Raw genomic sequence first — 26453 nt, forward strand, 5'->3', positions numbered from 1 at the left:
GTGATGACCCAGGGGTCGGGCCAGCAGTGTGGCCTGGGAGGCCGTGGCAACAGCTTCTCAATGCCTGGGCACTGATATGGAGGACCGGCGACTATTGCTGGAAGAAGCTCAATGAACTCGTTCGGCAGCAAGGTTGAGCGCCCATCCCATTCTGGCATTAGTCCCGTCTGTTGTGCCTGCAATGTCCATGTCAATCCAACCCCTGACACCCTGCAGCCTTCCAGCATCCGACCCCCCAGCACCTTCCTCCAAACCTTCTGGCAACACCCGTCACAACCACTGCCTGCCAATGCTCAGCCCTGACATACACAACCCAACCGACCCACCTCTGACACCCTGTGCCCTTCCAGCCATCAGGCTTTCAATCCCCCTTTCTGTGTCAGCATGGTAAGAGGACCTATAACTGCTGGGTATAGGAAAAAACTGGAGGTGGGGTCACCAGGCTGCGTCTCCTCACTCCCTATGAGGAGCGCTCACTGGAGCTGGCAATGGAGGGCGAGGAAAGAAATGTCACAGCCAGGTCAGCATAGAATCATAGAAATCATAGAAACCCGACAGTGCAGAAGGAGGCCATTCGGCCCATCGAGTCTCCACCGACCACAATCCCACCCAGGCCCTACCCCCACATATTTACCCGCTAATCCCTCTAACCTATGCATCCCAGGACTCTAAGGGGCAATTTTTAACCTGGCCAATCAACCTAACCCGCACATCTTTGGACTGTGGGAGGAAACCGGAGCACCCGGAGGAAACCCACGCAGACACGAGGAGAATGTGCAAACTCCACACAGACAATGACCCGAGCCAGGAATCGAACCTGGGACCCTGGAGCTGTGAAGCAGCAGTGCTAACCACTGTGCTACCGTGCCGCCCAAGCATGCGCTATGGAAATGAGCACCTGCCAATCCTTCATTCATACGGCATATCTCAATTAAGTGACATACTGTCTAGATCCCTGCCCCTCCTTTCTACTCAACCTTGTGTCCTTTGTTGCTGGAAATGACCCTGATGCACCCAGCCCATTGGCCCCTGGATCACTTGCTGGTGTGCACAACACTCCCAATGATGTACATCAGGTAGAGGTGGGAGCGTCGGAGGCCTCAGGCACATGAAGGTCTGCCAAAGGCAAGGATTAAGCTGGCCTCCAAGCCAGGTACCAGGCCACTGGGGTCGGTCATCCAGAAGCTGCTGGAGATGTATCAGCAGAGTCGGGAAATGCAGGAGGAGCTGTCAGCAACACTGCAGCAACTGTGTGGCTGTTTGGAGGAGTCCAGTAGACTTCTGTTGCAGGACATGGCACTGCGTTGCATATTACACAGCCCAATACTGCAAGGGTGGTGACCACAGTGGAAAGCCTGGGATGGGGAATGGTCACCATGGGTGACAGGGTCCTGGACATCCTGGGGACACAGCTGCCCATGGCTGAGGGTGTCGCTGGCATTCTGGAGACACAGCAAGATACGGCTGTGGGCCTCGAGAGCTTGGTCCAGTCTCAAAGAGATAATGCTGAGGGTTTCCCGAACTTAGCCCAGTCTCAGAGGGCCACTGCTGAAAGATCACACAGCATGGGGTAGATGCATCTGGGCCTTCAGGACTAGCAGAGCCGGTGGTGCTGAGCACCGCTTGAGGATGGACTGGGTGGCAGCATGGGCCTCATTGTAGCAGGTCTCCGCGTCCGCCCCAGTGTCTGGCCTCCACACCGGTGTCATCAGCGAAGTCCTCAGCAGGTAGCCCTTGTCCCCCATGAGCCATCCCGGCAGTCTGGGCTGGTCTTTGTAGAAGTTGGGATGTCCAAACTCCGGAGGATGTAGCTGTCGTGTATGATCCCCGTGTGGCATGCACATACGTGCATGATATTCATCCGGTGGTCGCAGGCAATCTGCATGTTCAGGCAGTGGAAACTCTTTCTACTGATGAACGGCACTCCCTGACCATGCGGGGATCACAGGGGGATATGGGGCATGCCAGTGATGGCAGCAGAGCCTGCAGACCAGGCTTCCAGTTGGGCCTGGCTCACGTTGAATGGAATTGCCAACCTGGACAAACAGGGCATCTGTTACTTCTTGGGTGAACTTGTGCAGTGAGGGCTGCAAGATGTTACAGATGTCCCAGCTGGATGCCTGGGTGGATGCAGTGACGTAGAAGTTTAGGGCTGTCATGACCTTCACTGCTATGGGGAACGAGTGTCCTCCTGTCCCTCGAGGTGCCAGGTCTCTGAGGACCTGACACAGGTGTCACATTGACTGCTTACTTAGACAGAATCATAGAATACCTACAGTGCAGAAAGAAGCCATTCGGCCCATCGACTCTGTGCCGACCACAATCCCACCCAGCCCCTATTCCCGTAACCCCAGGTATTTACCCTGCTGATCCCCCTGGCACTAAGGTCAATTTAGCATGGCCAATCAACGTAATCCGCACATCTTTGGACTGTGGGAGGAAACCGGAGCACCCGGAGGAAACCCACGCAGACACGGGGAGAATGTGCAAACTTCACACAGACAGTGACCCAAACCGGGATAATTGCATTAGGGAGGGAGATTGATGAGGCTTTTGCAAGGACGGGAAAATTGCAGCTGTGAGGAAAGATTGGATATGCTGGGGTTATTCTCCTTGGGACAGAAGGGGCTGAGAGGAGAACTGATTCAGATGTACAACATTGTGAGAGGCCAGATCAAGTGGATGGGAGGAGCCTATTTACCTCAGCAGCGAGGTCAGTGATTGGGTGGGGGGGGGGGGGGGTGCATAGATTTAAACTGATTGGTTGAATGATTATGGGGAGATGGGGAAAGTGCATCTTACCCAGAGTGTTGTGGAGGTTTGGAATTCACTGCCTGAAAGGATGGTAGAGGATAGAAAGAAAGGAAAAAAAATCTGCTGTTGTTGGGAGCTGGGCCAGAGTCTCTCTGGTGTTTTTCGAAGCAGTCTTGTCTTCAAACTGTTCTGAGTCTCAAGAGCATTTGACTGCAAAATTCAACTAACAGCCTCAATCCCAGTGTACATGAGCATTAGTCTGTGCTGTGTTAAACCTATGAATAGGGTCTTTTGTCTATGGGATTGATTGGAACATTGTAGATATCTTTATTAAGGGTTATACATTATCGTGAATGTTTGTCTTTTGTTTGTAATTGATAAACGTTCTTGCTAATTTTCTTACTATACATGTTAACTATATTCTTAAATAAACTTTGTTTGATAAAAGCTCCCTAGTGGGTCACTTGAATCATACCTGAAGTGAAACATCTCATGCTGATCCTAGCCAGATTCAAGATACAGAACTTATGATTCAGGCGGGCTTCATAAGAGACTTTGGAGTTTCTAACCTGAGCCATAACATAGTTCTAAAGCTCTAGAGCTGTTATATTATCTCTGGGCTTTGATTGATAGGTAGCTATGGATATTTGAAGAGCATGTTCTGTTTTTTCTTGTAACTCTCTGTAGCGACACATGGTATGATTGAAATCTAGATGGGTGCAGTTCCAACAACACTCAAGAAGCTTGACACCATCCAAGATAAAGCAGCCCGCTTGATTGGCATCACATCTACAAACATTCAAACCCTCCATCACTGACGAACAACGGCAGTGTGTGTACCATTTCCAAATGCACTGCAGGAACTTATCACGGTTCCTTGTATAGCAACTTTCAAACCCACAACCACTACCATCTAGAAGGACAAGGGCAGCAGATACTTGGGAACACCACCACCTGGAGATTCCCCTCCAAGTCACTCACCATTCTGACTTAGAAATATATCGCTGTTCCTTCACTGTCGCTGGGTCAAAATCCTGGAACTCCCTCTATCAGCTCTGTCACTGCTGGAGGGAGGCTGGAGATCGGGGCACCCAGGGACTGGGGGGGGGGGGGGGGGTTGGGGCTGGCTGGGAATGCTCATGGGGGCCGTGATCGAGCTGCAGGGGCAGGGGGTGCGCGGTGAGGGGCAGCATTGTGAGGGTTCTGGGCTAGCCAGTGATCTAGCTGGTCAGCAAAGTGCTGGGAGGCAGACCCCCCTGTCCGACACCCCAATGAGCAGCCTGGGAATGGAGGGATACAAACGATTGGTCTATTTGGACCAAGGAGCGGCACAGGCTTGGAGGGCCGAAGGGCCTGTTTCCTGTGCTGTACTGTTCTTTGTTCTTTGTATCCCCCCGGCAAACCCTCCCCCATCAGAACTCCCTCTCCTCCACGGGAGGCAGAACCCTCCTGGCAGACCAACCCTCCCTCAGCCCATCCTGATCGCTGGCCTCCCTGCAGCCCCGATTGTTCTCAATGCAGAATGGCAGCGGGACACCCCATCTCCACTGATCGCCCCAATCCCTTCCCCCTAGGCCCTGCCCCCTTGGCACTGCCCGATGCCCGGTGGGCAGTGCCAAGGTGCCCCAAGGGCATGGGCACTTTGCCCCTTGGGCAGTGCCAGTGCACAGGCTGACTCCTGGAGGGCCCTGATTGGCTCCCCCATCACTCTAGCAGGGTTTTCCGCTATTTCCCCGAAAGTGGGGAGCTAGTCTGAACCCCACCGGAGTGAAATTGTACTGACGAGATGGGAGATGCTAAAGGGCTGGGAGCCTTCAGTCCCAGGCCCGCTAATGACATTGAAATAAGATTAAAAATAGATTAAAATCACTTACCTGCTGTTCTGGCTGGTTTCCAATGTGGTCCCGACTGCGCCGGATATCCGGCGCTCGGAGATGCGCATGCGTCAGGAACGCATGCACGAATCCTGTGAATCAGCCCACATATGATTCTCCCAGCCTGCCGCGCTACAAATAAATGCATCGGGAATGGAGATTCGCTCCTGTAGTCTCTACTGCAGTGCAGCGCGTATTAGTTAATCTGTGCACAGCAATAACCCACAAATAGCAGTCTGATGACCCTGTATTCAGTTTTTAAGCTTTGACTGAGAGATAAATATGAATCAGCATTTTGCTGTTTTTCAAGATAGTGAACTGGAATCTTTTACATCCACAGGAGAAGTTAATAACTTATCCAAAAGCTGACTCCTGTGACAGTGCAGTATCCTATTAGCATTACACAGAAGCAGCCTGGAGTGCAGGATGTGGTTTTCTAAAATCTGCCATGGTATTTGATCCTGATCCCAGCATCCAACCACACATCCCATTTTTCACTATGACCGGCTCCTTCTACCTCCACAATGTCAGCTGCCTCCATCCCTCACAGCCTATCTGCTGCTGAAATTCGCAACTACGCCTGTTACCTCCACACACAGGAGGTAGGGTGAGTGTGGGCTTTGCTGTGTAGGAAAGGGAACAGGCTGAGTGTGGAGTGGAGGATAGGATTTAGGAGCAGGAGTAGCCTGTTACACCAGTCTCTAAGATCATGGCTGATCTTAGCTCAATTTTCTAGTCTATCAAATATCTACCTAATTCAGCCCTGAATATATTCAATGACCCAGTCTCCACTGCTTTCCATGGAAGAGAATTTTACACACTCAGAGAAATAATTCTTCTCATCTCACTCTTAAACAGTAGGCCTCTTATTCTAGTTTCCCCCACAAGTGGAAACACGCTCCCAGTATCAACTCACCTCTTATATGTTTCAATAAGATTACCTCTCATTCGTCGAAAACACCAATGGGTTAGGCCCAAGAGAGTTGGAGACTCTGACAGGTGTGGTCAGTGCAAGATTGAGAATTGGGTTTCATTGTGGATGCATTGCAGCCTGAGGCCTTGCTCTAAGGGGAGGCAAGAATATAGAAGCAGGGAAACATAGAAAATAGGAGCAGGAGTAAGCGATTTGACCTTTCAAACCTGTTCTGACATTCATTATGATCATCCAATTCAGTAACCTATCCTGTTTTCCCCCATATCCTTTGATCCCTTTAGCCCCAAGAGCTATATCTAACTCTTCTTGAAAACAAACAACCTTCTTGAAAACAAACAATGTTTTGGCCTCAACTGCTTTCTGTGGTCGTGAATTCCACAGATTCACCAATCTCTGGGTGAAGAATGTTCTTCTTATCTTGGTCCTAAATGATATACCTCGAATCCTTGGACTATGACCCCTGGTTCTGGACTCCCCCATCATTGGGAACACCCTTCCTGCATCTACCCTGTCTAATCTTATGAAAAACGTAGAGGTTTTCTATGAGATCACCCCTCATTTTTCTGAACTCCAGCAAATATAATCCTAACCAACTCAATCTTTCCTCAGTCCCACCACCCCAGGAATCAGTCTGGTAAACCTTCTCTGCACTCCCTCTAGAGCAAGAAAATCCTTCCTCAGATAAGGCCAGCAAAACTGTACACAATTGGTGTGGCCTCACCAAGGCCCTGTATATTTGCAGCAAGATATCCCTGTTCCTATACACAAATCCTCTCGCTACGAAGGCCAACATACCATTTGCCTTCTTTACTGCATTCTCCACCCTACAATGCTTATGGATGTGTTTTGACAAGCACTTTCTTGGTAAGGAAGAGATAATAACAAATTCTCATTCTGCAAATCTAATTGACTGTAGGTTCTCAATTCAATCAATGATTTTAAAAAAAAGAGAATCCTGATCAATCTCCTGAAGTTTAAAACTGAGTGCTGTAAATGTTGCTGGAAGGCAGAGATTGCCCAAGCTCCTGGCCAAATGCCAACCAAAACCTCGTGGGAGAAATCTCACTCAGCTGCTCTCATTTCTTCATTTTTTTCCCCCATTCTCTTGGAAATGCTGCCCTGTACAGCTGTCCAGGATTTTATTTGAGACCCTAATGGACTCAGACTTTCTATTTCATTGGACTAAAAGTTGAGTTGTCACTGATTGGTGTGACTCAGGGATAAGGCTGCCAGGGTTGTTCTGGTCCCCGTGGAGACCAATAACTTGAAAGAACAAAACTTCCCAAATGATCCCAGCAGAAAAACCTCCCAAACAATCCCAATGCAAAAACTTCCCAAACAATCCCAATGAAAAAACTTTCCAATCCCAATGGAAAACAAAACTTTGCAAAAATCTCAATGGAAAAATTATCCATACAATCACGGCAGAAAAACTTCCCAAACAATCCCAATGGAAACAAAACTTCCCAAACAGTGTTGGTAGAAAAACTTCTGAATCTCAGCAGAAAAACTTCCCAAACAATCCCAATGGACAAACTTTCCTAACAATCCCAATGAAAAAATGTCCCAAACATTGCCAATGGAAAACAAAACTTCCCAAACAGTCTTGGCAGAAAAGCTTCCCAAACAATCTCAGCAGAAAAACTCCCAAACAACCCCAACGGAAAAACTTCCTAAACAATCCCAATGGAAAAACGTCCCATACAATCCTGGGAGAAAAACTTCCCAAACAACCCCAGTGGAAAAACTTGCTGCTGACTCAAAAGGTTGTGTATTCAAGTTCCACAAATTCCAGTTTAAGGTCAGTGGTGCGGAAGTTGCCAGATTTTATCATTGGATTTGTGAATGACTCAGCTCGTAAATATATATATAATCAAAGAGAGTCAGCACAAAGTGAAGGACATTTCTGTTTTTATTCATTCGTGGGACATGGGCGTCGCTGGCTGGCCAGTATTTATTGCCCATCCCGAGTTGCCCTGGGAGGGCAGTTGAGAGTCAACCACGTTGCTGTGGATCTGCAATCACACATAGGCCAGATCAGGTAAGGACGGCAGATTTCCTTCCATAAAGGACATTGGTGAACCAGATGGGTTTTTAGAACAATTGACAATGGTTTCATGGTCATCAATAGATTCTTAATTCCAGATATTTTTAGTGAATTCTACCATCTACAGGATTCGAACTCAGGTCCCCAGAACATTAGCTGAGTTTCTGGATTAATGGTCTAGCGATAATATCACTGGGACATCGCCTCCCCATAGATTGCTAAATGGGTGTGTGGTATGCGACAGAGTGAAGGAAAAAAGAAAATATTAATGATTTTGCTGAAAAAAGAGACATCCTACCAAAGCTTTAAACCATGCATTCATCAGGATATCTTGCCAAGAATTTTCCAACAGGAACAGAGAACAACTGTTTATACTATATGAAAAGAGAGTGCTGATTGGTGGAAAGAGTGGCATAGTGGTATTGTCACTGTTCTAGTAATCCAGAGACCCAGCATAGGTGCTCTGGGAACGTGGGTTCAAGTCCTACCACAGCAGATGGTGAAATTTGAATTCAATAAAAATCTGGAATCAAAAATCGAATGATCACCATGAAAGCATTGCTGATTGTTGTAAAAACCATTTGGTTCACTAACATATTGTCCTTCACTTTGTGCTGACTCTCTTTGATTATATATATATTTACGAGCTGAGTCATTCACAAATCCAATGATAAAATCTGGCAACTTCCGCACCACTGACCTTAAACTGGAATTTGTGGAACTTGAACACACAACCTTTTGAGTCAGCAGCAAGTTTTTCCACTGGGGTTGTTTGGGAAGTTTTTCCATTGGGGTTGTTTGGGAAGTTTTTCTCCCAGGATTGTATGGGACGTTTTTCCATTGGGATTGTTTAGGAAGTTTTTCCGTTGGGGTTGTTTGGGAGTTTTTCCGCTGAGATTGTTTGGGAAGTTTTTCTGCCAAGACTGTTTGGGAAGTTTTGTTTTAGGAAATCTGCTATCCTTACCTGGTCTGGCCTACATGTGCCTCCAAATCCACAGCAATGTGGTTGACTCTTCAATGTCTCTACAACAGCAATTAGGGATGGGCAATAAATACCGGCCCAGCCATGGGGTGCCCACATCCCATGAAAGAAGAATAGAAGAAATGGACTCTGTTAGGTGCACTATAAATTGTTCATCCGTAACTATTGACTAATTTCTGCAAACTGTCCTGATGAGTGACAGATGAAAAGCTTTGACAATCTGTCTCTTTTTACAGCAATACGACCAAATGACTATGCCCTGATTTATTGGATGTGATAAACAGGGATCTGTATTGGGGCCTGAATTATTCACCAAAGGTATTAACCATTTGAAAGGATGTCCAGGTGACAGTCATTTAGAACTATTTTATATCTGTTGCTGCTTGCAATGATTTGGGTGCCTGGATTTCTTCTCATCCTTTTGTTTCTTTGGTTTCAGATGATGGTAAATTGTCCTTGGATGAATTTCGGGCCTTTTTCTCTGATGGGACACTCAATGAAGAAGAACTGGAAAATCTCTTTCACACAATAGACTCTGACAACACCAAGTAAGATTTTCCCTTCCTTGTGCATCTGACTATTTTGCTCAGACCTCTTTGACATCAGGACTATTAGGCCTTAGGTGTAAAGCCACATAGGGTTTAGGTGCTATCACCCACCCTGTTTTTGTATAAACGTTTTAGGCACTCTATTGAGTGCAAACACGCGAGGGTGAGATACACAATTGGTTGCTGCTTGGAGAGCATATTTTTGGGAAGCATATTGGCTAACTCCAAAGGGAATGTCCAAGACTGAGAAATTACACCTGAAGCTTGATCCCTTCTCAATGGTTTCTGCAGGATGTCATGTCAATCACCAATTTAGTGTAGGGGATGCTAAAATAAGTGGCACCTATGGTCCCTAATGCCCATTTGAAGTGGGTACTGCTCAAATGACTATGCCATTATGGGAGTGCCCACCGCCCGGGTACTGATTCGGCTGGCAGATACAAACACTCGGTGAAGAAAAATGAATAACTATTAATTAAAATTCATTTTAATAAATGCCTTATTACATCTTACCATTTGTCGTGTTTCACAATTACGCATATTTTATTTATAATATTTATACAATCATATCTACTTTATAAATTAAGAGCTTAACCAAAGCCAAAGTAAATATAATGGTTAGGATTATCAGACATCGTAGAATTATCAAAACAACCTTACCTCTTTAAACTCTGGACAGAGCATCAGCAATTCCATTGCTCATTTTTCTTGCAACACATTCAATGTTTACGTTGAAGGGTCCCATTATGAAACTTCAGTGAAACAGCAAAATTGTCTCACAAATTTGATTGAGTTTTTTGAAGGAGTAACCAAGAAGGTCGATAATGTTGTCTCCATGGACTTTAGCAAGGCCTTTGACAAGGTACCACATGGTAGGCTGTTCCATAAGGCTAAATGTCATGGGATCCAGGGTGAGGTAGCCAATTAGATACAAAATTGGCTTGATGACAGAAGACAGGTGGTTGTAGAGGGCTGTTTTTCAAACTGGAGGCCTGTGACCAACGGTGTGCCTCAAAGATTGGTGCTGGATCCACTGTTGCTTGTCATTTATATTGATGATTTGGATGAGAATTTAGGAGGCATGGTTACTAAGTTTGCACAAGACACCAAGATTGGTGGCATAGTGGATAGTGAAGCAGGTTATCTAGGATTGCAATGGGACCTTGATCAATTGGGCCAGTGGGATGATGAATGACAGATGGAGTTTAATTTAGATAAATGCGAGGTGATGCATTTTGGTAGATCGAACCAGGGCAGGACTTACTCAGTTAATGGGAAGCTGTTGGGGAGAGTTATAGAACAAAGAGATTCTAGGGGTACAGGTTCATAGCTTCTTGAAAGTGGAGTCACAGATGGACAGAATGGTGAAGAAGGCATTCGGAATGCTTGGTTTCATTGGTCAGAACATTGAATACAGGAGTTGGGACATCTTGTTGAAGACCATAAGATCATGGGACCCTTGCTGTTTGTCATTTTCATAAATGACCTGGATGAGGAAGTGGAGGGATGGGTTGGTAAGTTTGCCGACGACACGAAGGTTGGTGGGGTTGTGGATAGTCTGGAGGGATGTCAGAAGTTACAGAGGGACACAGGTAGGATGCAAGACTGGGCGGAGATGTGGCAGATGGACTTCAACCCAGATAAATGCGAAGTGGTCCATTTTGGCAGGTCAAATGGGATGAAGGAGTACAATATAAAGGGAAAGACTCTTAGTACTGTAGAGGATCAGAAGGACCTTGGGGTCCGGGTCCATAGGACTCTAAAATCGACCCCGCAGGTGGAGGAGGTGGTTAAGAAGGCATATGGTGTGCTGGCCTTTATCAATCGAGGGATTGAGTTTAGGAGTCCGGGGATAATGATGCAGCTATATAAGACCCTCGTCAGACCCCACTTGGAGTACTGTGCTCAGTTCTGGTCGCCTCATTACAGGAAGGATGGGGAAAAGATTGAAAGGGTGCAGAGGAGATTTACAAGGATGTTGCCTGGATTGAGTGGCATGCCTTATGAGGATAGGCTGAGGGAGCTCGGTCTTTTCTCCTTGGAGAGACGAAGGATGAGAGGAGACCTAATTGAGGTATATAAGATTCTGAGAGGCGTAGATCGGGTGGACTCTCAGAGGCTTTTTCCCAGTGTGGAAGTGGCTGCTACGAGAGGACACAGGTTTAAGGTGCTGGGGGGTAGGTACAGGGGAAATGTTCGGGGGAAGTTTTTCACACAGAGGGTGGTGGGCGAGTGGAATCGGCTGCTGTCAGTGGTGGTGGAGGCAAACTCAATAGGGTCTTTTAAGAGACTCCTGGATGAGTACATGGGACTTAATAGGATGGAGGGTTATAGGTAGGCCTAAAAGGTAGGGATATGTTCGGCACAACTTGTGGGGCGAAGGGCCTGTTTTGTGCTGTAGTTTTTCTATGTTTCTATAAGACCATAAGACATAGGAGCAGAATTAGGCCACTCGACCTATCGAGTCTGCTCCGTCATTCAATCATGGCTGATATTTTTCTCATCCCCATTCTCCTGCCTTTTCCCCATAACCCCTGACCCCCTTATTAATCAAGAACCTATCTATCTCTGTCTTAAAGACACTCAATGACCTGGCCTCCACAGCCTTCTGCGGCAAAGAGTTCCACAGATTCACCACTCTCTGGCTGAAAAAATTCCTCCTCATCTCTGTTTTAAAGGATTGTCCCTTTAGCCTGAGGTTGTGCCCTCTGATTCTAGTTTTTCCTACTAGTGGAAACATCCTCTCCACATCCATTATATCCAGGCCTTGCAGTATCCTGTAAGTTTCAATAAGATCCCCCCTCATCCTTCTAAATTCCAACGGGTACAGATCCAGAATCCTCAACCATTCCTCATACGACAAGCTCTTCGTTCCAGGGATCATTCTTGTGAACCTCCTCTGGACCCTTTCCAAGGCCAGCACATCCTTCCTTAGATATGGGGCCCAAAACTTCTCAGTACTCCAAATGGGGTCTGACCAGAGCCTTATACAGCCTCAGAAGTACATCCCTGCTCTTGTATTCTAGCCTTCTCAACATAAATGCTAACATTGCATTTGCCTTCCTAACTGCCGACTGAACCTGCATGTTAACCTTAAGAGAATCTTGAACAATGACTCCCAAGTCCCTTTGTGTTTCTGATTTCCTAAGCATTTTCCCATTTAGAAAACAGTCTATGCCTCCATTCCCCTTTCCAAAGTGCATAACCTCACGCTTTCCCACATTGTAATCCATCTGCCACTGCTTTGCCCACTCTCCTAACCTATCCAAGTCCTTCTGCAGCCCCCCCGCTTCCTCAATACTACCTGTCCCTCTACATATATTTGTATCATCTGCAAACTTAGCAACAGTGCCTTCAGTTCCTTCCTCCAAATCGTTAATGTGTGTTGTGAAAAGTTGTGGTCCCAGCACTTACCCCTGAGGCACATCACTAGTCACTGGCTACCATCCTGAAAAAGACCCCTTTATCCCCACTCTCTGCCTTCTGCCAGTCAGCCAATCCTCTATCCATGCCAGGATCTTACCCTGAACACCATGGGCATTTAACTTATTTAACAGTCTTCTCTGCAGCAACTTGTCAAAGATTTTGGAAATCTGAATAAATCACGTCCACTGGTTCTCCTTTATCTAATTTCCTTGTTAACTCCTCAAAGGACTCTAACAGATTTGTCAGACATGACCTCCTCTTGACAAAGCCGTGCTGACTCAGACCTACTTTATCATGCATTTCCAAGTACTCTGTGATCTCATCTTTAATAATAGACTCTAAAATCTTGCCAACGTCTGAAGTCAGGCTAACCGGCCTATAATTTCCCATCTGCTGCCTCCTCCCTTCTTAAACAGAGGTATTACATTAGCTACGTTCCAGTCCTCTGAGAGCCTCCCTGCCTCCAGTGATTCCTGAAAGATCACCACTAATGCCTCCACAATTTCCTCAGCTATCTCTTTTAGAACCCTGTGGTGTAGTCCACGGTCCAGGTGATTTATCCACCTTCAGACCTTTAATTTCCCCAGAACTTCCTCCTTAGTAATGGCCGCTACACTCACCTGTGCCCCCTAACTCTCCTGGAGCTCTGGCATCCCACTGGTGTCTTCCGCCATGAACACTGATGCAAAGTAACTATTCAGTTCCTCTGCCATTGTTTTGTTTCCTATTATTATTTCTCTTGCCTCATTTTCCAGTGGCCCAATGGCTATTTTTGTCTCTACTTACTTTTTATATATTGAAAAAAACTCTTCCGATCTTCTTTTATATCGCTAACTAGCTTACACTCATATTTCATCTTCTCCCCCCTTATTGCTTTTTTAGTTGTCCTCTGTTTGCTTTTAAAGGCTTCCCACTCCTCTGGCTTCCCACTCCTCTGGCTTCCCACTCCTCTGGCTTCCCACTCCTCTGGCTTCCTCACCATTTTGTATGCTTTTTCTTTTGCTTTTGTGCTGTCCTTGACTTCCCTCATCAGCCATGGATGCCTCGTCCTCCCCTTAACAGGTTTCCTCCTCCTTGGGATGAATTTCTGTTGTGCCTCCCGAATAACTCTCAAAAACGTCTGCCATTGCTGTTCCACTGTCTTCCCTGGTAGGCTCCCTTTCCAATCAACTCTGGCCAGCTCCTCCCTCATGTCTTTGTAGTTACCTTTATTTAATTGTAGTACTGTTACACCTGATTCCAGCTTCTCCCTCTCAAACTGCAGGGTAAATTCTATCATATTGTGGTCACTGTTCTCTAAGGGTTCCTTCACCTTAAGTTCCCTAATCAAGTCTGCCTCATTACACATCACCAAATCCAGAATTGCCTGTTCCCTAGTAGGCTCTGTCACAAGCTGCACCAAAAAGCCATCTCTTAGACACTCCACAAATTCCTTTTCTACTACCTACCTGAGTTTTCCAGTCCACCTGTATATTGAAGTCCCCCATGATTATTGTAATATTGCCTTTTTTTATATGCCTTTTCTATCTCCTGATTTATTTTTTGCCCCACATCCTGACTGCTGCTAGGAGGCTGTACATACTTCCCATCAGGGTCTTTTTACCTTTGCAATTCCTCAGCTCTACCCACAGAGATTCTATGCCTTCTGATCCTATATCACTTCTTGCTATCGATTTAACTTCATTCCTTACTAACAATGCAATCCCGTACCCTTTGTCCATCTGCCTGCCCTTCCGATAGGACACATATCCTTGGATACTTAGATTCCAGCCCTGATCCCCTTGCTTCCATGTCTCTGTGATGCCCACAACATCGTACCGGCCAATTTCAATGTGCGCAACAAGCTCATTTACCTTGCTCCGTATACTGCGCGCATTTAGGTACAACACCCTCAGTCCTGCATTGACCACTTCCCTTCTCATTTTTGTCACCTTTTTTGCTCTGCCTGAGGTTAGATTCCTGCCACCTTCTATACTCTCTGTTCTATTATGTGGTCTGGAAACTTTACTAACTTCTCCTAAGCCCTCAGCTCCATTAACCTGCACTTCTACCCTTTCCTTTAACTTTGATTTTCTAATTCTCCATACAACTGAACCCTCCTCCCCACTATTTAGTTTAAAGCCCTATCTATAGCCCTAGTTAAACGATTCGCCAGGACTCTGGTCCCAGCAGACTGAGATGAAGACCGTCCCATGGTGTCAATGTCCCATGAATTCAAACCCATTCCTCCCAAACCAATCTTTGAGCCATGCATTTACCTCTTTAATCTTATTGACCCTGTGCCAATTAACTCGTGGCTCAGATAGTAATCCAGAGATTATTACCTTTTTGGTTCTGCTTTTTAATTTAGCTCCTAGCTGTTCATACTTCCTTAGCAGAACCTTTGTTCCTGTTCTACCTATGTCATTGATACCTACGTGGACCACGACAACTGGCTTTTTACCCTCCCACTCCAAGTTCCTCTGCTGCCCAGATGAGATATCCCAAACCCGAGCACCAGGCAGGGAACACAGCCTTTGGGATTCTTGATCCTGGTCACAGAGAACAGTGTCAACGCTCCTAACTATACTATCCTCAATTACAACTACATTTCTTTTTTCTCCCCCAACTTGAATGGCTCCCTGTACCATGGTGCCTACAGTAAGAAGAAGTTTAACAACACCAGGGTAAAGTCCAACAGGTTTATTTAGTAGCAAAAGCCACAAGCTTTCGGAGCCTTAAGCCACTTCTTCAGGTGAGTGGGAATTCTGTTCACAAACAGGGCATATAAAGACACAAATTCAATTTACAGAATAATGGTTGGAATGCGAATACTTACAGCTAATCAAGTCTTTAAGATACAAACAATGTGAGTGGAGAGAGCATTAAGACAGGTTAAAGAGATGTGTATTGTCTCCAGACAGGACAGCCAGTGAGACTCTGCAGGTCCAGGCAAGCTGTGGGGATTACAAATAGTGTGACATGAACCCAATATCCCGGTTGAGGCCGTCCTCATGTGTGCGGAACTTGGCTATCAGTTTCTGCTCAGCGTCTCTGTGCCGTTGTGTGTCGTGAAGGCCGCCTTGGAGAACGCTTACCCGAATATCAGAGGCCGAATGCCCGTGACTGCTGAAGTGCTCCCTAACAGGAAGAGACCAGATGGTGCCTCAGTCAGTTTGCTCATCCTCCCTGCAGTACCCATTCCCGTCCACACAGGGAGCAAGAATCTCAAACCTGTTAGACACGTTCAGGGACTAAGGCTCCTGCAACCCTACCTCCTGAATCCCTCTACCTGCCTCACTCACAGTCACACCCTCCTGTCCCTGACCACTGGCTGAATTCAAGGTATTTAATCTAAGGGGCGTGACTGCCTCCTGGAACACAGTGTCCAGGTATCTCTCCCCCTCCCTGATGTGTCGCAGCGTCCGAAGCTCAGAATCCAGCTCATCCACTCTGAGCCGGAGTTCCTCAAGCACCAACACTTACTACAGACGTGCTCACTGGGAACCACAGTGGGGTCCACCAGCTCCCACATTATGCATGAACAACACATCACCTGACCCTCCATCTTTATTTTGTTTCATTAGTTTTTAATTTGGGTTTTAATTTTTTTTATTAAAAATTTTTAAAAAAATTATATATCTCCTTATTACCTCAGTCTCAACGCAATGTCCAACCAGTAATTTAAATGTTTTTTTCAAATTTAGCACAGCTCCCTGTTAGCCAATCAAAGTAAGGAGTCTAACAACACCATGTTAAAGTCCAACAGGTTTATTTGGTAGCAAACGCCACTAGCTTTCGGAGCACTGCTCCTTCGTCAGGTGAGTGGGAAATCTGCTCAAACAGCAAACAGGGCATATAAAGACAATTTACAAGAATAATGAATAATGATTGGAATGCGAGTCTTTACAGCTAATCAAGTCTTAAAGGTACAGACAATGTGAGTGGAGAGAGCATTAAGACAGGTTAAACAGATGTGTATTGTCTCCAGACAGGACAGCCAGTGAAACTTTGCAAGTCCAGGCAAGTTGTGGGGGTTACAGATAGTGCGACATGAACCCAAGATCCTGGTTGAGGCCGTCCTCATGTGTGCAGAACTTGGCTATCAGTCTCTGCTCAGCGACTCTGCGTTGTTGTGTGTAGTGAAGGCCGCCTTGGAGAATGCTTACCTGAATATCAGAGGCTGAATGCCCGTGACCGCTGAAGTGCTCCCCAACAGGAAGAGAACAGTCTTGCCTGGTGATTGTCGAGCGGTGTTCATTCATCCATTGTCATAGAGTCTGCATGGTTTCCCCGATGTACCATGCCCCGGGACATCCTTTCCTGCAGCGTATCAGGTAGACAACATTGGCCGAGTTGCAAGAGTATGTACCGTGTACCTGGTGGATGGTGTTCTGACGTGAGATGATGGCATCCGTGTCAATGATCCGGCATGTCTTGCAGAGGTTGCTGTGGCAGGGTTGTGTGGTGTCGTAGTCACTGTTCTCCTGAAGGCTGGGTAGTTTTCTGCGGACAATGGTCTGTTTGAGGTTGTGCGGTAGTTTGAAGGCAAGAAGTGGGGGTGTGGGAATGGCCTTGGAGAGATGTTCGTCTTCATCAATGACATGTTGAAGGCTCTGGAGGAGATGTTGTAGCTTCAATCACTCACATTGTCTGTACCTTTAAGACTTGATTAGCTGTAAAGACTCACATTCCAATCATTATTCATTATTCTGTAAATTGAGTTTGTGTCTTTATATGCCCTGTTTGCTGTTTATGAGCAGATCTCCCACTCACCTGACGAAGGACCAGTGCTCTGAAAGCTAATGGCGTTTGCTACCAAATAAACCTGTTGGACTTTAACCTGGTGTTGTTAGACTCCTTACTGAGCCAGTCAAATCACAGCCCTACTGTGATGTCACTTTTAAGTTTTTTTTAGTCCGAACTCACTGTCAGTTTCAGAGAATCAAGAGTAACACTTACTGACCAATCAGCACTCGCCCTTGTAGCCTCTTCTGCCTGTTTCACCGAACTCAGTGTTTTCACCCAACTCCAAAAGCACTCCTCACAGTCAGGCAGCACTCACAGTGCAGCAACACCATGAAGTTGTGCAAAACATTGGCATGGCCACACTTGGAATACTGTGTACCGTTCTGGTCACCCTATTATAGAAAGAATATTATTAAACTAGAAAGAGTGCAGAAAAAAGATTACGAGGATGCTACGGGACTTGATGGTTTGAGTTAAGGAGAGACTGGATATACTGTGATTTTTTAAAGTTTATTTATTAGTCACAAGTAAGGCTTACATTAACACTGCAATGAAGTTATTATGAAATTCCCCTAGTCGCCACACTCCAGCGCCTGTTCGGATACACTGAGGGAGAATTTAGCATGGCTAATGCACTTAACCAGCACGTCTTTCTGGCTGTGGAAGGAAACCGGAGCACCCGGAGAAAACCCATGCAGACACGGGGAGAACGTGCAAACTCCACAGACAGTGACCCAAGCTGGGAATCAAACCCGGGTCCCTGGTGCTGTGAGGCAGCAGTGCTAACCACTGTGCCATCGTGCCGCCCTGGAGTGTAGGAGACTTAGGGATGATCTTATAGAGATCTATAAAATAATGAGGGGCATAGATCAGCTAGATAGTCAATATCTTTTGCCAAATGTAGAGGAGTCTAAAACTAGAGGGCATTTGTTTTCGGTGAGAGGGTCCAGAGGGACAATTTTTTCACACAGGGGGTGATGAGTGTCTGGAACAAGCTGCCAGAGGTACTAGTAGAGGCGGATACAATTTTGTCTTTTAAAAAGCATTTAGACAGTTACATGGGTAAGATGGGTATAGAGGGATATGGGCCAATCAGGGCAATTGGTTAAAAAAAAGGGCGGCATGAACATGTTGGGCTGAAGGGCCTGTTTCCATGCGGTAAACCTCCATGACTCTAAGAATTTCTACATCTGACACTTTTCCAAAAATTAAAATTAATGCTGCACCTTGATTATTTGAAACATAGACTTCCAATTTTGACGAGCTAAGACAGAATGCAATGTTTCCTTTGATATATATTCAGTTTTCTTGATAAATAACTTCTCTTGTAGCAAGACCATTCCTACACCTGCACACAGCATCAAAAACTATTTTGAATTGGGGATGGCATGGTGGCACAATGGTTAGCACTGCTGCCTCACAGCACCAGGGACCTGGGTTCAATTCTGGCCTCAGGTGACTATGTGGAGATTGCACATTCTCCCCGTGTCTGCAGTGGTTTCCTTTGGGTGCTCCAATTTCCTCCCACACTCCAAAGATTAGGTTGATTGACCATGCTAAATTGACCATTAGTGTCAGGAGTATTTGCAAGGTAAATAAATGGATTATGGGAATAGGGCCTGGCTGGGATTGTTGTCGGTGCAGAATCAAATGGCCTCCTTCTGCACTGTAGGGATTCTATTAATGGTTTGTTGAAATTAGGAGGGGGCAAAGCAGATTTGCTTATTGATCTGGCCTTTAATCTCTCAAAGACCGTTTGACAAGACTCTGTCCAGTGAACAATTAAGTTTTTTATATATAAGCTTTTTAATAGAGTGATTACTGTGCTGAAATTGAGGACATGCTTCTTATAAAGCCCACATATTCTGAGCAGTATTTCCCATTTTTGATTTAGGGATCAGATGGTCCTTAATTGCTTTAACTTTAGCTTCTCTGAGTAACACTTGTCTTTGCCCTATGACATGTCCCAAATAGGTGATTTTGCATTTTGGATAACAAACCTTTTGCCATATTTATCACCAAATCAACTTCTTTTCACATATCAAATACTGCACATAGACATTCCATATGTTCTTCCCCAGTGTTAGACCAATCATCAATAGCCACAGTTGTGTAATCCGGCAGTTACTTCGTTGATCAATCTTTGAAAGGTAATTGTTGTGTTCTTCATTCCCAATGGCATAACCTTTCATTGATACAGGCTGTCTGGGGTTACGAAAGCAGATATTTCTTTGGCTTGATCTGATTGTAGATCTTGCCAATAACCTTTTAGCAAACAATTTTGCTAACAAAGTCTGAACTTCCTACTCTCTCAATGCAATCTTTCACCTGGGGAATTTCAAAAATATCAAATTACTGCATTAACGTTCCTGGAATCAATGCAGAATCTGAGTGATCCATCAGGGTTTTGATACTAGTATGACTGGAGAACTCCAACTACTTTGACTTGGTTCAATAATATCATTGGCCAGTATAAATTTAATTTCATCTCTGACCTTTAAAGGATCGTGTCAGTAAGGGATTTACTGTGGGAGCAGTACATGGCACATCTACTTCATGCAAAGCAAAAGCAGTTCACCCTGGTCTATCTAAACACAAGGAATCATATTTTGTCAGAAGCTTGGTTATGTCACCCTCAGACTTGCCTGGAAGATAGTGTAATCATCTATCCAAACTTTTTAACAGCCACTATATTGGCTAATTATATTACTGTGTTTTTGATCTGAGAAATTTTGATCTTCGACTCATTATTTGAACCTTCAAGTGTATTCAGATCACAATTTTCTTTCTTTACTACCTGGAGCACATTCACTGGTTGACTAGCTTCCCTCTTATAATACCATTTCAGAATATTTATATGACACACTTATTGATGTTTCCTTGGACTCGAATTCTCCCAATTCACCTGCAGCTGGGATTCTCTTGGCCTGCTGCAGTGAATGGAGATTTGGCTGAGTGCCAAATTCTCCGTTTTCACTGGCAGTGGTGGCGGGGCATGAACGGCCTGAGAATTCTGGGCCAGGGTGTTGATATTTACCTCAGAGAATCTCATTTTAACATAATAAGTTCACCCAGCAAGATTACATTACCTGTACTTTATCCCCACGTTTAAAAGTTGGAGATTTAGCTGTCTTATCCACCCGGTTTTTCACTACTTGTTGAGACATCTTAAGATGTTATGAGCTACTGTGTATGATTTTGGCAGTCTTTCTTAAAACTTGGACACATAATCTAAGAAGGTAATTCTTCCTTCTGTGCCAGAAATCTCTCTTTAATGAATTGAATTGTATTTCATGTCCAGTGAATAACTAAAACAGACTGAAGCCAGTTGACTCAATAGGTATATCTCTAATGGTAAATAATAAAAATGAAATCCCCCTGTTCTAGATCTTGGGATATTCAAGGCAATAAACTCTAATCCTAGTGTTTATGATTTGATGTGATATATTTGCAATGCCCCCTGAAACTGTGGGTGATATGCAGATTATTTAATGTGCTTTAGTCCTAAACTACATATTGTCACTAGGAATAAACATGCCGTGAAATTCGACACCCAATCGGATTCTCTCTGGGTAACCAAAACCTGGTGAAAAACTGAATCCTTTGATTACTACCATTTTAATATTTTTTTGTCTTGATTTTTAGTGATTGGGCAACACAGCAGAGGAAGAGCCATCTGGCTTGGGTGGGCCAAATGGGATGGAGAGTGGGTAATCACCCCAGGGGGCACAGGGAGCCCTCTTTTTGGACAGTAGACATGTAAGGGACTCGGGCAGCTGTGCTGGCTGCTGTACAGCTTTTCTTATTAATAAATACCTTTTGTGCTACTAACAAAGTCTGTGAAAGTGTGTCATTACATTTGGCGATGAGGATAAAATTATCATAACACTGCCTCTGGCCCGGTAGCAGTAAGCATCCTGTTTTAATTGAAGTCTGGAAAAAAAAGTCTCTTTTGCTGAATAGACCCATTTAGTGTGTTGAGATATTGCCAGTCCCTGAATAATGTGGAATCAGAAAAGATGGACAGTTCCAAGCTGTGTGGGTAATGGAGAGAACACAGCAAATCTCTGAATCAGAATCCACAAAATGACTAGGATGCAGAATCGTACCTCCACTCATATTGTAGATTAGCAAGTGAGGGAGTCCAAGAGGCTAAGGGATAGATGCAGAACAAACATAAATTGATCAGAACAGTCAGAAGTTTAGAAAGGTATAGAGAAAAAATAAAATCGAGGGAAAATAACCCTACAAAGCAAGAGCTGTGGCTTTAAGTTTTTCAAAAATGGATCTTTAGTTAAGAAAAACAAAGAGTTGTTGCAACGTTTTCTGAGGGGGAAAAGAGAACACAGAAAGCGATGTTTACAGTAAGGGAAGAAATGCCCCAAGTACTTGCAGGAGGTGCCCCAAAGTGCGGAAAATGAAGAGACTGAAACTGACAGCTTCCGATTGGAGCAGAGCCTGTGGGGATTCCATGGTAGCAATCGCTGTACTGATGGGCTTCAAGGTGAGAAGCTCTGAAGTTTTAAAAAGAGAAGTCCTGAACCTTTTGTAAAAGAAGACAAGTTAATCAGTTCAAAAACAACAGCCCCTTGAAATTGACAAAAAAAGCTGCACATTAAAAAAAAAGCTAAAACGTGGAATCTCCAAAGAGTCAGGAATAAAAAAAACTCCGAGGTCACTGAAGGAGCTTTCCTGCACTAAAAGTTGAAGGTTTATAAGTTTATAAAAAAGAGCAGCCAGGTTTGCACCAAAAGCATGGGAAAAACAAGAGAGAAAATGGACAGCTGCTGACCATCCGGTTAAAAATGGATGTGGCAATGCATTTAAAGAGATGGTGCATTTGAAGAGGTGATGCATTTCAGCAGCAACCAAAAGAAGAAACAAACGGCTACGGATAGGAAAATTGGAGAAGACCGCAGATGGATGGCAACTCTCCATAAAAAAGTCTATAAACAATAACGAAGAGGCAACAGAAGATCTCAGAGGAGGCCACGACGACCTTAATGATGAGGCGAAGAAGACCCCAGAAAGTAGGTAAAAGAAGACCCTAGAAAGAGGACACTGAAAGACCCAGAAGGAGGGCACTGAAAGAGCCCAGAAGGAGGGCAGAGAAAAACCCCACATCAGGAGCAATGAGGCAATCATAGAATGGAAACAAGTCAACATTTCATTGGGGACAGACTTGACAACCAGTGGAATCAAAAGGGTTTGCCTAAAGTTAAGACGAGTAGAAAGGAATGTTCCATTTGTGAAATATATGTCCTTTAAGAACATGATGGATTCCCCTCAGAAGAAATACAGAAATTAAAGACTTTGAAGAAAGAAACTAGGAACTGTTGAACATAAAGAGGAATTAGCAAAAAGAATTAAATCTCTGGATAAGATATTAAAGCAACTGGATGAAATGACTGACAGCAAACTTTTTAAAAAGTTGCAAATATTTACAAAATGAAGTTAAGAAGAAGAAATCAATGAGACAATGTAGAATAAGTTGAACTCCATTAAAAAGCAACTAGAAACTAATAACAAATCTAGTGAAGAATTGAATCGGGAGAATAAGAGTTTGGGAAGCTTGACAATGAGAGATTAACTGAAGAGGTAAGAACATTGAAATTGACAGCAAAATCAACAGTTCAGACAGAGAAAGAAACTGAGATTACTTGCCAGAACAAGATTGCTAAAATGGTCATGCGAATCGAAAATCACAAGAACCAATATGATAAAAATGGTTGATGAAAAAGACGCTGAATTGAAATGTTGGAAAGAGAAGAAACTTTATCACATGATCTAATACCAGAAACACAGAACCACGACATTCCTTCACATGTGACACACCGAGATTGTGAAAAAACTATCAAGACCACATTTGTAACTCATGAAAATCTACCAATGAATGTGTTTTTGTTTAAATACACAAGCCTCAAGATCTCAATGAACCTTCACCACTGCAACAATAAAAAACTCAAATTAAGTACATAATGTGACATGATGTCAGGTTATGAATCTTCAGTAGTGGATCAAGTTAGATCCCTGGAATTATTGTCTCTGAAACCAGACCCATGTCATGCCCAGTGAACATGGAGGGATGGATCATTCATAAACATGTGGATCACTTGAGGAATACAGAGACTCTCCTGCAGTCAGTGTTGCAATCAACAAATGTTTTTGATCTTGTACGCACCAAAGTACCTGCTCGACCTGTTGTAGTCATAACTGATGTCTCTGTTGAAGCAACTAGGAATGAACTGTCTGTGTCAGATGAGGTATCTGTTATTTGCAGCTCTTGTTGATCCTGTGGAAGTATCTCAGACTATGGAATTATAAAGTTAAAGTTTATTTATTAGTCACAAGTAGGGTTTACATTAACACTGCAATGAAGTTACTGTGAAATTCCCCTAGTCTCCACAGTGCGGCGCCAGTTTGGGTCAATGCACCTAACCAGCACATCTTTCAGAATGTGGGAGGAAACCAGAGCACCCGGACGAAACCCACACAGACACAGGGAGAATGTGCAAACTCCACACAAACAGTGACCCAAGCCGGGAATCGAACCTGGGTCCCTGGCGCTGTGAGGCAACAGTGCTAACCACTGTGCTACTATGCCGTCCCCCACTCTTCAAGAAACAGAAAAAACATTCAAAGTCTTTGGGGTGTAATTTTACGACCTCATCACGCTTGTTTTGCGGCGGGGAAAAGTGGTAAAATCGGGCATGATGCGATTAGTGGGTATGGTGCCCGTTTTCACACCATTTTACCATTTGGGACCCTCACCCAAAACAGGTCAAACATCAATTTGCATTCTTTTTGCATTCATCACAAAGTAATTAGTGAGCTTCACTCCCAATCATCCCAGCTCACCTGCCTTAACGATCTTGTTTGCTGCAGCTGGAATGGCAGGAAAACACCTCATGGATATAAGTCAGTTTCAGGTGCTGGAGCAGTGAAGGTGGGTGAGGAGGTAAATCTCTGCTTTCAAATTACTCTGTGCTGCTTGGGGGAGGGGGGATGTTGTTTCGTGGTGGCCATGTTGCTGTTTGGGTTGGGGGGCCTCCAAGTGGGTGGAGGGGTGGTGGGCTGTTATTGCACATGGAGTCTGGTAGGGGAGAGTCAGAAGGTGTAGCCATAGCTACAATCTCCTTGGTGGAAGGCCCTGGCATGGGCTTAAACCTTTCCTCCTCCTTCAGGGTTCCTGTGGGTCCCTGAGTCACTCCATGGGATGGTGGTGTTTCTGCAGTGAGCCCCAGAGGTTCCGACATCACCTAGCCCTGCCAGTCCTGGAGGACCACCTGCGTTCTTGTCATAGTGGCCGAGCCCTCAGCAATAGCCCTCTGAGTTGGGGAGCCACCTTTTAATGGGAGCAGCTAGTGCCCTCTGAGAATGGCCATGCTCTGCAGCCCCTCAGCCATGACCCTCTGTGAGTAGGCCATATTCTCGGGGGCTGCATCCATAGCCCACTGTGCCTCAGCACTGTCCCACTGGGTCTTCTGCAAGCTCTCGAGCCTCTCAGCCATGGGCCACAGAATCTCGATAAGCCAGTTGAGGCCCTCAGCTGTGTCTTGCTGTGACTCCACCTTGGCCTTCTAGGACTCCACTGTGGCCTGCTGTGACTCAGCCATTGCTTGGACCCTGCCACTCATGGTGATGATTTCCTGCCCCAGATTTTCCACCGCAGATGCCATCCTTGCAGTGTTGGCCTAGGAACCATGCAAGACAGGCAATAGTTGGTCCGCCTGAAAACTTTGGGACTCCTCCCAACAGCCTTGCAGTCAGTTCAGTGTTGCTGTCAGCCCCTTCTCCATTCCCTGGGTCTGTTGCTGCATCTCCAGCAGCTGAAGAAGAAGTGACTGCAGAGGCCCAGCATGTAGCCTGGGGCTTGCTGAGTCCTCACTTCCGGCAGGCCCCCGCATGCCAGAGGCCTCCCTTCCCCTACTCTACGTACATCAACAGATATGTACTGTTTGGGAGTATTTTGGGAGCTGTCTTCCTTGAAGCCATTTCTTCCTGCACTGCCTGCCTGTCTGTCCATCCTTGGAGTTTTTATGGAGTTTTCCATTGTTAGGGTGGATCAGCAGCAGGCAGTTTGGGCGAGTCACGCATTCATTGGAGCGTTCCAGCGAGTTTAATGCAGTTTGCATTGTTACCATGGAGGGGAAGCCAGGTCAGCACTTCCGCACTTGCCATTTCTAGCCACTAGAGTGTGACCCAGATGCCTCGCCACCAACTTGACCCACCAATGTGCGACTCTCTGGGATGATCAATTGCAAGGTGGAAGCTGACGCCAAGCTGGTGTCGGCTGCGGAGGTCCCCTCATCAGCTTCCTCTGAGGAGTCTTCCAAACTGACCTGGGGGGGGGATGAGTGGGAGCAGCAATGGGGTATGCGATGCCATGTAAAATCTGATGCCACGAGTCCTGGAGTGTATTGGGGATGGCTATCAGAGTGCAAGGATTGTGATACTCTTGAGGGGGGGGGGGAGAGGAGGAGGGAGTCTGGGGTTGGAAGCATGCAGGATTCTGGGAGTAGGAGGATCTGGGGATCATTTAGGGAGAAGATGCTAGATGAAGTTAAACACTCACCCTAGATGCCCGGATTAGGTCATTCAGTTTCTTGCGGCACAGTCTTCCTGTCCAGTGCCCTGGCATTCACGCATGATGCCACCACCTCCCAGGCTGTGTTTCCATCCCTTTCACAGGGGCCACCTCCTGCTGGGGGGAAGAGGCTGTCCCACCTTGTCTCCACAGCCTCCAGCAACCTGGCAAAATCTCCATGGAAAAATTTGGGAGCTGTCTTCCTTGAAGCCATTTCTTCCTGCACTGCCTGCCTGTCTGTCCATCCTTGGAGTTTTTATGGAGTTTTCCATTGTTAGGGTGGATCAGCTGCAGGCAGTTTGGGCGAGTCACGCATTCATTGGAGCGTTCCAGCGAGTTTAATGCAGTTTGCATTGTTACCATGGAGGGGAAGCCAGGTCAGCACTTCCGCACTTGCCATTTCTAGCCACTAGAGGCAGTGGGTGGGGCTTAACTCGCCAGATAGCTTGCAGCTCAGACAGGAGCCACAAACTGCTCATGCGCAGAAAAAGCACAGAAAAAGCAGCTCATCTGACAGAACAACTCCCCCCCCACCCCAGAACCCCAGGGCCAGATACAGCCACCCACTCACTT

At 45.5% G+C, this 26453-nt stretch overlaps 1 protein-coding gene across 1 annotated transcript in view; it reads left to right on the forward strand.

Moving 5' to 3' along the window:
• necab2 (N-terminal EF-hand calcium binding protein 2) overlaps positions 1-26453 on the forward strand; it is a 190181-nt gene that overhangs the window by 37916 nt on the left and 125812 nt on the right. Inside the window, exon 3 of the mRNA XM_078212021.1 lies at positions 9031-9139. Coding sequence (XP_078068147.1) covers positions 9031-9139 — 109 coding nt within the window. The remainder of the gene's footprint in view (positions 1-9030; positions 9140-26453) is intronic.

This window comes from Mustelus asterias, chromosome 4 (genome assembly GCF_964213995.1).
Source record: "Mustelus asterias chromosome 4, sMusAst1.hap1.1, whole genome shotgun sequence".
Taxonomy (NCBI): Eukaryota; Metazoa; Chordata; class Chondrichthyes; order Carcharhiniformes; family Triakidae; genus Mustelus; species Mustelus asterias.